At 49.5% G+C, this 13,441-nt stretch overlaps 1 protein-coding gene across 1 annotated transcript in view; it reads left to right on the plus strand.

Moving 5' to 3' along the window:
* The window catches only part of LOC142839160 (zinc finger protein 282-like), a 30,395-nt gene extending 24,688 nt beyond the window's left edge, over nt 1-5,707 (plus strand). The window contains exon 8 of the mRNA XM_075955086.1: nt 1,746-5,707. Coding sequence (XP_075811201.1) covers nt 1,746-2,578 — 833 coding nt within the window. The 3' untranslated portion in view covers nt 2,579-5,707. The remainder of the gene's footprint in view (nt 1-1,745) is intronic.
* Nucleotides 5,708-13,441: the final 7,734 nt, after the last annotated feature.

Raw genomic sequence — 13,441 nt, forward strand, 5'->3', positions numbered from 1 at the left:
TCTGAACCAGTGCCCAGCAGTAACTGGAAACTTAAAGCTCTTATGCCATGCACAAGGAGACTCAGCTGGAGGAGGATGGAGCCTGGGATACGACAATGGCACAGTGGAAAGCAGAAGTTACTGAGGGCAAGAGCCGGGGCCCTCAGGACAGGGGGACAGTTTCCTGCAGCAACATGCATGTGCTTGAGAGAAGCAGGAGGGTTGGGGTTCTCTAGGCAACTGAACTGTGGAGGAATCAGAAGCCACCAGAGTGTTCGCCATCCAGTGATTGTATTGCTAGACCTTGAGTGTTGAATTGGCCAGGCAAAAATAAACGAAGGCTGGGCTGCAGAGCATGCTGGAGAGGGAGACAGTGGACGCTGGTCATGCTCAGATTCAAGGATTGTCAGAGTAAGGTAGTACAGGTGGGTTCCCCGGGAAGCATCTCTGGGAATGAATGAACATGTGAAAGCAGTGAAGTCACAGGCTTTGGTGGAGCAGCAGCAAAAACCCATGTGTAGCTGCTACAGGGGCCAGAGCCAATCTCACAAAATGCTTTGGAGCCAGGATAATGCATTTGAGCATCCAGAGTACAGGTGAGAATGAATTTGGCTTTGTTCCTGGCCATTCCTCTAGAAATATTGGTCAAGGTTGACTAGGCCAGAGGGAGGGCAGCCGGGTCTGTGTAAGGTGGTATTTAAGAACTGGCTTCAGGTCCCAAAGAGTCTCAAGGATAGGGTAGAAACGTGGCCGTTGTGACTTGAGAAGTGGCCTCCATTTAGCTCTACTCCCACAGGCTGCCTCTGAATGGGGGTCAGGCTCCTCAGCTCCTCTTCGGGGGAGGACATAACATTATGATGGAGGAGGAGGCATAAGAAGACTCCTAAATATAGGGAATTGAGGTCATGGTTCTGACACAGAGAGTCTGGACTCTGCCCGCTGCTCCCCTGCCACACATATGCACACGCTCACACACACACACTGGTACCCAGACAGTGGTGAGCTCAGGGTGCAAAGGAAAGGCACTATTGCCTGGGCAGAAGCAGTTTCCTGGTGAGACATGTGAAATGCCATCACAGTTTTGCTAGAGGCCAGGCTATCTTAGGTCCTGATAGGACTCACACCGTCCTGGCCACTCAACTTCTTTTCAGGCCCTAACTGCACATCGTTCTGAGGTTTAAGCCTGAGCTCACTGTGTTCCATTTTGGTAAGACTCTAGATGGGTTTTCACCTAGGGAAAATTCTCTCCTTCACCTTCAGACAATCTCCAAAGATAAATAACATTGTCCTGGAACTTGCTCTGTAGACCAGGTTGGCCTCGAACTCAGAGATCCGCAGAGTGCTGGGATTAAAGGCATGTGTCACTATACCCAGTTTAGTCTATATTTGTGTGTGTGCCTACAAGCATGTCTATATCTATGCTCCCTGGCTGTGCCTGGTGCCCATGGAGGCCAGAAGAGGGCATCAGATTCCCTAGAACTAGAACTGCGTTGTGGATGCTGGGAATCCAACCCAGATCTCGAGGAAGAGCTGGTGCTCTAGACCCCTGAACAGACTACCTTTGAAGTAAGTTGACTTCTGGGTAGCAGAAGAGATCTGGAGGGCTTTCCTATCCCTAATTCCAAAGCGCAAGGGCTTTGGTGAGCATTTGATATCATTTTATTAGAGAACCTGAGGCCCAGAGGATCAAGTCCCACTCTGGGACACTGGGATCCTGAAGAAGAGCACTACCAGCGTGTCACTTCTGTTTCTCTCCCCACTTCTAGGTGACAGTCTGCTGCTGGTGAAGAACCCACCCCCCGCTTCTGCTTCTGCGCAGCCTCAATCCCAACCTCACCAGCAGAGCTTGCCCGCCTTGGCGGTGCCAGAGAACCCTGGCGGTCCCGGGAACCGCAACCTACTGGAGGACGGCTTCCCCGCGCTCCCGGGGGAGCGTAGTACCGGAGGCGAGACTCAGCCGGGTGGGGAAGGCAGCGCGGGAGGTGGCGGCGGCAGTGGCGGCGGTGGTGGCGGCAGCACTGGTGCGGGTAGTGGCAGCGGTACCGATGCAGGCGCGGGTGCGGGCAGTGGTTGCGGCAGCTGCTGCCCGGGCGGCCTGCGGCGAAGCCTCCTGGCTCATGGCGCGCGCAGCAAGCCCTACTCTTGCCTGGAGTGTGGCAAGACCTTCGGCGTGCGCAAGAGCCTCATCATCCACCACCGCAGCCACACCAAGGAACGGCCCTACGAGTGCGCCGAGTGCGAGAAGAGCTTCAACTGTCACTCCGGCCTCATCCGCCACCAGATGACGCACCGTGGCGAGCGGCCTTACAAATGCTCCGAATGCGAGAAGACCTACAGCCGCAAGGAGCACCTGCAGAACCACCAGCGGCTGCACACTGGCGAGAGGCCCTTCCAGTGCGCGCTTTGTGGCAAGAGCTTCATCCGCAAGCAGAACCTGCTAAAGCACCAGCGCATCCACACGGGCGAGCGGCCCTACACGTGTGGCGAGTGCGGCAAGAGCTTCCGCTACAAGGAGTCACTCAAGGACCACCTGCGCGTGCACAACGGCCCGGGCCTGGGGGCCCCACGGCCGCTCCAGGTGCCGCCAGAACGAGACTAGGGTTGGGCTGGGGGGCGGGGAGGACCAGACTGGAGTTGGGGCAGGCCAGGGTTCCTGAGGACCAAACCTCCTGCCCCACCTCCCCGCCCTCTCCCCACCTCCTGCTGGAAATCGGCACAGGAATTGCACTCCAGACAGGGTATTCCAAGGGGTGGACCGGGGTACCCCAGTACTGTCCAACTCTCGTGGACAGTTCAGTTCATCTCATAGGGTGGACCCAGTGGCCAGGGAAGGTTCCAAAGGGACAGCAAGGCAGCAGAAATCGTTTGGACATGCCTCGGACTTCCTAGTCTGCCCACTGGCCACCGGGCCACAGATCTGATCAGGGAAAGTGACCAGGGAGTCTCAAAACCTTTCTGAAATAAGGAAATACTATTCATCCTAAGGTGAGGAGACGCCCTGAAGAAGAAAGCAAAGACGTATTGGAAACTGAGGGATGCGCTAAGGGTAACATTCTCATGACAACACTGCCTCGCGCTCTGACAGCGCTTTATACTTTTTTAAGAAGTGTTTTCTATCCGTTAACTATTTACACCCTTAGCTTATCCCTTCGAGATGGGTGGGGTAGGGTTTTCCTGATGTGGTAACTGAGGAAAGTGAGACACAGGTGAGATAGCTGTTTAGCAAGACCGCATGAGAACATGGCGGCCAAGCCGCACCCGGGCTCCAGCCCAGTGCAGTGTCCCCACCGCACACACTGCCTACCTCTGTCGGTCTCAGACCGCTCTCACCTGGCCTTCCTGGTCTCTCTCCTCTCTCCCTTCCCTCCCCAGATTCTCCAAATCCCCTCAGAAGCAACAGGGGCCAACTCCTGGGGTTACTGGGAATGGGGAACCTATTGGCTGTAAAATGGCTAGGCTTGTTCTCGGTTAGGCTCTTGGCCTGAACGTGGGCCCTAGCATCCTGGTCCCCCAGCCTGTCTTTCCCAACTCTGATCATTCAGTCAGGTGCAGCAGCAGCTTTTCACTGCACAGTTAAGGCCAGACCCTCCAGAGGCAGCTGGTGCCCTGGGTCAGACCTCACCCTGATGGTTTACTCCAGTTTCCCAGGGCACAGGGTGAGGAAAGACCAGCTGCCAGAGTAGCCACCAAGGAATGAGACTGCCCAGGAGGGCTGGGCAAGTGGGTGCTAGAGCCTCAGCTCTCTCCTGCCCTGGGCATCCCAGTTGGTGCTATCTGTTAACTGATTGTGCTCATGGACATGGACACAGACCTACTATGCTCTGACCCTGCCGGCGCCTTGGGAAGCGCCAAAGGACTCCCTTTCATGTTGGTGCATCGCTCCGCGGCTCCCAGCACCGCAGCCTGGTGGGCCAGTCTCCATTTCAGCATCTTGCATGGCCAGGCACTGGGGTGGGGTGGCATGCCCCTGGACCCTTGTTTGTGTCTAAAATGGCTTTCCCGCTCCTCTTGTGGATCCTGTTTCTTTCCCAGCCAGGGAGCGTGGTGGGTGGCCGGCATTTCGTGGCACCACCTTTGTGAGCGCTCTGCTTCTGTCCTGCTCATCATCCGCGCTGCTCTGCTTTCCTCAGACCCCTTTTTGCCGTGCAAAGGGAATTCTTGAAATTAAATAAAAGGTATCCAGATTGCAGACTGCATGTTCCCAAAGCTGGAGTGTTCTCCAGCATGGCACCCTCCAGCAGACCTCAATGAACTGCAACCCAATAAGCTGGAACTTCTTCACTCAGCTCTTTGAAGGGGGCTGATCTTAGGAAAACAAGTTACCTTGATGAGTACAAGGGAGGGCTCAGTGGAGTTCTAGCAGAGTAGGAGGGGACCCTCCAGTTCAGGGATTGTTTGGGGGGACAATCTACTCCTTTTCAAAAGCATACAAAGACAATAATTCATAATCTAAATCAAGGAAAGTAAGATCCAAATATTTTTGACTGCTGAAAGTGTGTGTGGGAGGGGTAATAGCGACTGAGACATAAGTTTAAAACATTTGACACATAGCTTGAGTTCCTTTATTTTACCTCCAAGAAGCTGATTCCCAAAGAAGTATGGTGATGGAGCTGTTGACAGCCAAGGCTCTGGAGCCCTCCACGACATTCTCCTGATGTGGGTGCTAGGAACCAAATCCAGGTCTTCTGTGAGAACAGCAAGAACCCATCTCTCCAGCCATGTGGTGTGTGTGTGTGTGTGTGTGTGTGTGTGTGTGTGTGTGTGTGAGCTAATAGTCTCAAATAGTGAGAGGGGTGTGGGGAGCCAGGAAGATTAAAACACCTAGCGCTCAGAACTTCTGGACTCTTCTGGACCTGTGCTCATTGTCCAAACAGCTGACTCACGGATCGCATCATTTCTTTGTCCAGTCACTACACCCTTCTACGTACAGAGCCTTGCAAAGGCTGCTGCTCAAGAGTACAGGGAGACAGACAAGGAGGGGCCTGGGGAGCCATATAAGTAGTATTCACTCCAACAAACCAAAGATGGATTCCACCCAGTGCAGCTTGGTGAGTGTGCTTGCAGAAGCTTGGACAACTCAGGCAGTAGCGCACTGCAGAGTTCCACCCTCAGTCTGCTACCTCATATACTAGCATGTCTACAATTATATACAACTGGGGCGGCCGGGGGGGGGGCTGACTGGGTCCTCTGGTGAGGTCAGCTGTCACCCTTCCCCCTCCTTCCACAAGGGACATTAACAGCCTCCCTGCCATTACCATAGACCCAGTGGTTGTATTTTGTTTGTTTTATTGTGACTGTGGACCAAGGTCTCCCGTAGGCTACCACAACTCAGCTCCATGGTAGTCATGTCTGCCCTCTAGAGAACTGTTGTATGACACTGGGCACGACCTGAGTCCCTTAACTCTTTGATCTTTTTGGTTTTTATGTTTGTTGTTTTGTTTTTTGATACAAGGTCTCTGCGTAGCCTTGGCCATCCTGGAACTTGCTCTGTAGACCAGACTGGCCTCACATATAGACACCTGTCTGTCTCTGCCTCCCAGCTGCTGGGATTAAAGGCATGCACCCTGTGGAACACTTTTTTTGTTTTTGTTTTTAAAGACAGTGTCTCACTATGACATCCTGCCTGGCCTAGAACTTGCTATGTAGACCAGTCTGACCTGGAACTCACAGAGATCTGCATGCCTCTGTCTCTTGAGTGCTGGAATTAAAGGCGTGCGCCACCAAGCTTGACCTGGTCCCTTCACATTTTGTGAGTTGTGTCATTCTAAAGAAAAAGTGTTTCGAGGATAAGATTGAAGATAGATTGATCATTATTAAACATGGAGTGACCATGGGTAAGACCCAATTCTTGTTAGGCTTGAAATGTAGGAGAGAGAGGACATGTATGAGAATGAAACCGTGTAGCTACGTGAGGATAGACGTGGGAAACACATGCTTGATCTCCCGTAGGCTTGCCACAGTGGCATGGCACAGAATGCTGGAGAACACTGGTCTAGAGAAGCCATACATAGCCAGTGAGCACCAACGCCCACAGTGCCTACCTGTGGGTTCCTGGAACATGCTCCAGTGGGTTTCTGGGGACAATAAGCTCTGCTCTCAGAACTGACCAAAGGTAGTAACTTCCAGCATGCCGGCCTTTGCATGGTTATTCATTGAATTACCCATTTTGACATTTTAGCCTGTGTCAGTCAGGACAGGCACTGTGTTGGGGGATGATTTACATGTGACAGGGGTTAGGAGGCTGACCTACATGAAGAAGAAATGGGCAATCCTAGGTGGGAGTTAGTAGTGCTTGTAGACGGCCTATGTAAGACGTGCTGAGCTCGTGGTACATGAAGCAGCAGGTGCAACTCCTGGAGAGGTCGGGCTTGAAGCATAAGCTGCATGGGGCAAAAGGGAAGGAAGGCAGGGAGACAGGGATTGTGAGGCTGATGTGTCCAGGGTAGAGGTACAAACTTATCGGAAGTATAGTTAGATGGTGAGGCCTAGTGCAGGCCATGAAGACGGAGTACTCAGCTGTCCCATAGCTGACCATCAGTGGTGCACCCCTGTAGAACTTGTTAGAAGAGCATCATTAACCGTCAAAGGAAGTCAGAAAGGATTCAATGGAAGTTCTGAGAAGCCGGGATAAGCCAGAGACCACTGAAAATGACAAAAAATACAGGTAAATGTTCCTTTTAAAATTGAAATGGATTTTTAATTTCTGAGCAAACATATTTTGTGTGTGATGCTCTCATGTACATGAGCAGAGGTTGTTGGGTCCTGTTCTTGCCCTCTCTGCCTATTCCCTTGAGAGCGGGTTTCTTGCTGGACCTGGAGCTAAGCTGGTAGCAAGCAAGCCCTAGTGTTCCTTCTGTTCCTCCCCCGCTGCCCACAGCACACTGGCGCTACAGGTATACTTCACTTTTTTGTTTGTTTGCTTTTTTGAGACAGGGTTTCTCAGTAGCTATGGAGCCAGTTCTAGAGCTATAGACCAAGCTGGTCTCAAACTCACAGAGATCCGCCTGCCTCTGCCTCCTGAGTGCTGAAATTAAAGGTGTGTGCCACCACCGCCCTGCTATACCTGGCTTTTTGTGTGGTGCTGAGGATTTGAATATAGATCCTCATGTCTTCACAAGTGCTTCCCCCCTTTTTTGGTGGGGTGGTTGATGCTAAATTTGAACCCAGGTCTTCCTAGATGTTAGATAAGCAACCTTCTACTATATTGCCTCCAAGCCTTTCCTTCCTTCCTTTTTTTTTTTTTCCTTCCTGAGATGGTCTCATGCAGTTCAGAGTGGCCTGCAACTTCCTATGTAGCCAAGGATAACCTTTACTTTCTGATCCTCCTGCCTCTGCCTTCTGAGTGCTGGGATTACAGGCTTGTGCCACCACAGAGGTTTTCAACATTGCTGAGTATGAGCCTGAGGCTTTATGTGTACAAGACAAAGACTATCGACTGAGCTATATCACCAACTCCAAACAAAAATATCTTATTTTAGTGTCATATTGGTTTTTTGTTTGTTTGTTTGTTTGTTTGAGATATAGTCCCTGGGTATTGGACATTGGTGGAGAGAGTAAGGGGAAAGTGGGTGAAAAAGTCACACCAGTCCTGACTAATCAACCTGGGCCTGTTGGCCTTTAATGTTATAAAGAACTCTACAGGAAAAACTGTGGGCCCAGGGCTGGTATCCCCCTGACTCTGCACCGTTTTCCCCCATAAGACACTTAAATCACTTAAATGTAATAGGCCTTTATACTTTCCAAGTCAGAGCCTCGGAGAGAGCGCCTGCAGCAAGTGACCTAAAATTATCCCGAGTCCCCCAACTGTCTCTGTTCTTTTGTTGTTGTTTATTTGTGACAAGGTCTCACTATGTAGCTCTGGCTGTCCTGGAACTCACTATATAGATCAGGCTAGCCTCGAAGTCAAAGAGATCCACCTGCCACCACCTCCCAAGCACTGATATTAAAGCCACTACACCCGGCTTCTGTCTCTGTTCTGAAAAGACTGCATCATTCTTATCACCAATGTCTCGGAGCCTACCATCCTGATGATCTTTCTCCATCCTGCATTTTTCCTGTCTCACTAGGGGGAAGCTTGCTTCTATTCTGGGTTCTCCTCAGCCCTTCTCTCCAGGATATCCTTGGGAAATCCCCAAATCTTAATTTTTTATTCTACAATTTTGTTCAATCTTTGCTCGCCTTCTGTTTTCCAAGCCATTTCCTGTGGCCTCTTTTCCCACGATTTGAATGGCCAATAAAAAGCTGGTTAAACAAAATATTAGTTGCTCCTTAAGAGGAATTGTGTATCATTTTTTCCAAACCATCAGTCAATGAACAGAATTTTGGAGATTTTGTGTTAATATATTCAAAGTAAACAATGTAAAAAGGGGATATGTAGGGGGAAAAAATCTAGCAGGGCAGTCACAACTGTAGTCCCAGCTACTCTGGAAACTAAAGCAAAACAAAATCTTGTCACATACACATTTCGCCCCCTGTGAGGAAGCATCCAAGTTAGGAGTTTTAGAAACTACTCCCAGTTGGGTGACGGTGGTGCACGCTTTTAATCCCAGCACTCCAAAGGCAAAGACAGACAGATCTCCGTGAGTTCAAGGCCATCCCGGTCTACAAAGTGAGTTCCAAGGCCAGTGAGGACTGTTTAACAGAGAAACCCTGTCTGAAAAAATACTCCCCATAATGTTAATTTGGTAGATATGCTTGCTGCTTTACCCTTCATATCACTTTTTTCCTTTTGTCAGGTGTCTGAGAAATTATTGCAATAGACACAGGAAATGTCTTTCTTTTTGTGGTTGCTCTTTTTAAAATCAGGATTTAACCATATAGCCCCAGTTGGCCTGGAATTCACCTCACAGACCAGGCTGTCTTTGAATTCAGAAACCTCCGTCCCTCTGCACCCTAGTGTTAAAAACAGGCTGCTCCCATGGCCCGCTGCTCCCATGCTGCATGTTCTACGTGGAGTGGTGAACCTGATTTATTTATTTATTTTACCAGATCTCTATTGATTGATTGCCAAGTTGTTTTATTGGAGGTGTTTTTTGTTTGATTGATTGCTTTGTACACAAGGCCTTGCTGCAAACTCACTATGTAACTGAGGATGGCCTGCTTCTGCCTACCAAGTGCTGGGATCATATAGGTGTGTGTGTGTGTGTGTGTCACCAGGCCTGTTTTCTTTAATTTATTATTATGGGGGGTGTGTGTTCCATTGTACACTGTGGAGGTCAGGGGACAACATGGTTGACTCAGTTGTCTCCTCTCACTTTTACCTGGGTTCCAAGGGAGGAACTCAGCCTTTACCCACTGAGCCGTTTCACCAGCCCCACCAGCCCTGAGCATTTCTTTCTCCGCACTGCACCTATGGAAACAATGCACACATTTCACCTTTCTGGCAGTGCTCTCGCTGGTCTGTCCTTCACTGCCCACATTTCACCTTTGCTGAGCCAGGCCTGTGTCTTCAGCATGAGCAGATTATACCCCATTTATTTACATCCATGTTCTTATGAGGTCCTGGGTCAGGAAAATTATGCTCCAGTCCTGTTCTCTCCTTGATAAAGTTCCCTGTCACTCCAGGCTTTATCTTTCTTTGATTTTGAGCAGAGCCTTCTAGAAATATCTCCTTGCACAAGAACAGGATAGGACCTTCTGAGCCCTTGCATTTGGTTTGATCACAGAAGACTATAATAGCCGGGCGGTGGTGGCGCACGCCTTTAATCCCAGCACTCAGGAGGCAGAGGCAGGCGGATCTCTGTGAGTTCGAGACCAGCCTGGTCTACAGAGCTAGTTCCAGGACAGGCTCCAAAGCCAGTCTCAAAAAACCAAAAAATAAAAAAAAATTAAAAAAAGAAGACTATAATACTTTTTAAAGGTGGGGTATGTATCCAAGTTGATGTGAAAATCAATATCTTTCTTTTTTTTAATATTTATTTATTATGTATACAATATTCTTTCTACGTGTACACCTGCAGGCCAGAAGAGGGCACCAGACCTCATTACAGATGGTTGTGAGCCACCACGTGGTTGCCGGGAATCGAACTCAGGACTTTTGGAAGAGCAGGCAATGCTCTTAAACCGCTGAGCCATCTCTCTAGCCCCCTCAATATTTTTCTTTAAGCCAGGCATGGTGATATAGGTATGTATCTTAGTACTGAGAGAGCTGAGGCAGAAGGATGACTGACACTGGGTCTGTCCTAGGCTATCTAGCAAGATTCTGTTTCAAAACAGAGAAGAAAAATCTTGCCTCAACATCTCACCCCCATCCCTGCTGGGTTTACAACACATACACACCACTATGCCCAGCTTCACTAAATAGTTCTTTAAAAAAAAAAATTGAGACAAGGTGTCTGGCATCCCAGTGTTGTGGAGCACTGCCCCCTCCCCAAAGTGTAAGTCATCATCTTCATCAGAACAGCTGTGACCGCTTACGAGAAACCAGATCTGGCTTGTTGGCCATTGCCATTCCCCCATAGAAAAAAAGCAGGGGGTGTGAGACCCCAGCAGCCCCCTCCGGCTCCTCCCAGGGGTGTGAGACCCCAGCAGCCCCCTCCGGCTCCTCCCAGGGGTGTGAGACCCCAGCAGCTCCCTCCGGCTCCTCCCAGGGGTGTGAGATCCCAGCAGCTCCCTCTGGCTCCTCCCAGGGGTGTGAGACCCCAGCAGCACCCTCCCGGCTCCTCCCAGGGGGTGTGAGACCCCAGCAGCCCCCTCCGGCTCCTCCCAGGGGTGTGAGACCCCAGCAGCTCCCTCCCGCTCCTCCTGGCCTTTGGACTACAGTTTTTCTCTAACTGCCTGTGGCCTCAGTTCTCAGGAGGGAAGACCAGAGCACGTCAGAGTGTAGGCTGACTGACTGGAGACTCCATCCACACAGCTGTAAGGAACTGTTGTCCACGCTGGAGTGTGACTTTCCAGTGGGGCAGCTGTTTCAGGGTCACCCATAGCCCTGTAAATAACCCCCGCCGTGCTCTGTAAATAAGTTCCATAAAGACATAGGTTCCCAAAGCTGGAATCCTACTTTGGTTTGTTGTCTGTGCTCTCTAAAGAGGGGGTAGATGCTTGTTTACTTCAGCTCAGGGAGAGTCCCCAGCTTCCTATTGTCCTTAGTTAAAAAACAATACAAGTGTGTAGGTGTTTCACCTGCATATATGTCTGTGCATCACTATGTGCCTGGAGCCCACAGAAGAAGCCAGAACAGAGTAGGTCCCTTGGAACTAGAGTGACTGTTGTGAGCAACCGTGTGGATGTCCCAGTCCTCTCGAAGAAGAACCAGTGCTCTGTGTGTGTGTGTGTGTGTGTTTTGTTTTGTCCTGGAACTTAGCTCTTGTAGACCAGGCTGGCCTCGAACTCACAGAGATCCAGCCGTCTCTGTCTCCCAAGTGCTGGGATTAAAGGTGTGCGCCACCACCACCACCGAGCGAACCAGTGCTCTATACTGCTGAACCATCCCCATGTTCCCCCATAATACTTTTGTTAGTTCAAATACTTGTAATTATGATCAACAGAAGCTGGCTGACACCCCCTCCAGAATGTAGAAACTTCTGGAAAGAATCTGGAATCATTCACTGTTGTAGACTATTATTTTAAGCTGTGTGACTTTTGTTTATGTTGCATTTGTTTAATTCTAAGAAGCTGTGTCACTTTGCCTGTCTAAAACACCTGATGGTCTAATAAAGAGCTGAACGGCCAATAGTAAGGCAGGAGAAGGGATAGACGAGACTGGCAGGTAGAGAGAATAAATAGAAGGAGAGATGAGGACAAGGAGAAAGCAATGAGAACAAGGTGAGGAGGCCACCCACCCAGCTAGTCCTGGAGTAAGAGCAAAAGTAAGGTATACAGAAGAAAAGAAAAAAGCCAAGAGGCAAATGGTAGTCTGGATAATTTAAGAAAAATTGGCAAGAAACAAGCCAAGCTAAAGCCAGGTGATTATAAATAAGACAAAGCTTCCGTGTGATTTATTTGGGAGCTTGGTGGCAGGCCCCCCAAAAGAGCAAAAAAACCACAACATTCATAGACTCAGAGGTGCAGTTGAACCAACCTAGGATACAGAGAAAATCACCTCGGATCTCTGCTTCCAAAGCAGCTTCCTCAAAAAATGAGAGCTAAGACTTTCTGAGCTGGTGTGGTTTTACTTTGTCCCTAGAGAGAGGAAGAGCTTTCCTTGGTCCAGTTCGTGGCACAAACCCATCCTGCCTCAATGACTGTTGCCTGGAGGCTAGAATGGGGCCCAGCTGAGTCAAGTGCTAGCCCTTTAGTCACTGACCAGACCTAGGAAGATGGCCACTAGGGATGTGTGGGGGCCAAAGTCTGTGATCCCAGCCACGTCTGAGTCTGACGGAGAAGAATCGAAATTCAAGGCCACCCTAAGGCCATTGAGTTCAAGGCCAGCCTGGGCAATATAGTGATAATATGTTTCAAAAAAAAAAAAGAAGAAGAAGAAGAAGCAGGGCCGCGGTGGCTCAGGCCTTTAATCCCAGGACTCGGGAGGGAGTAGCCAGGGCTACAGAAAAACCCTGTCTCAAAAATCTAAAACAATGAAAGGGAAAAAAAGGTGAGATATAGCTCATGGGGGAGGGGGACACTTTTAAAAGATGTGAATGATCCTCAGTTCTGGGGTTGGGAAAAGAAATAAAGGAAAACAACAGCAGCAAGCAACACCTGCGAGGAGTCGTTCCTACAGGGAGGGAAATCCTGTGCCAGGGGAAGAGAGCTATGCCGGGCTATGATAGAAACAGGTTCCCCAGCATACACATAGCCACATAGCAATGGAGGTACCTTGAGCCAAGGTATGTTCAGTCTAATATTTTTACTGACCTGGAAAAGCATGGCCCTTGTTCTGTGGAGACTAGCAAGCTAGCAGGGGTGACTGAACGGGACAGGTTTAAAAAAAAAATGTAGGCTGGGCAGTGGTGATGCATGCCTTCAGTCCCAGCACTCAGGAGGCAGAGGCAGGCAGAACTCTGAGTTTAAGGCCAGCCTGGTCTATAGAGCGAGTTCCAGGACAGCCAAGGCTACAAGGAACCCTATGTTGAAACAACCCCCCCCCCCTGCTCAAAGGCTATGCTGGGAATGGTGATGTACATCTTTAATCCAAACACTCAGGAAGAAAAAGGAGGTGGATCTCTGTAAATTCAAGGCCAGCCTGGTCTACAGGATAGCCAGGGCTATGTAGAGAGATGCTGTCTCAAAATTAAAGAAAAAAAAGTCTAGGCATAGGTATAGCTACATACATATGCTTACATATATGTGTTATGTATATTGTATATATGGTACAAACCATACACAAAATAGAAAATTTATGGGCTAGAGATATTTTTAAAACATTGTTTTAAACTTAAAATTGAATTATTTTATGGTACATACCTGTGATCCTGACCCTCAAGAGGCTAAGGCAGTAGGATTAAGAGTTCAAGGCCACCAACACTACCACAACCAAAGTGCTATTTGTGATTGTAGATGATCATAGTTACTTCCCAGGTGG

This window comes from Microtus pennsylvanicus, chromosome 21 (genome assembly GCF_037038515.1).
Source record: "Microtus pennsylvanicus isolate mMicPen1 chromosome 21, mMicPen1.hap1, whole genome shotgun sequence".
Classification (NCBI taxonomy): domain Eukaryota; kingdom Metazoa; phylum Chordata; class Mammalia; order Rodentia; family Cricetidae; genus Microtus; species Microtus pennsylvanicus.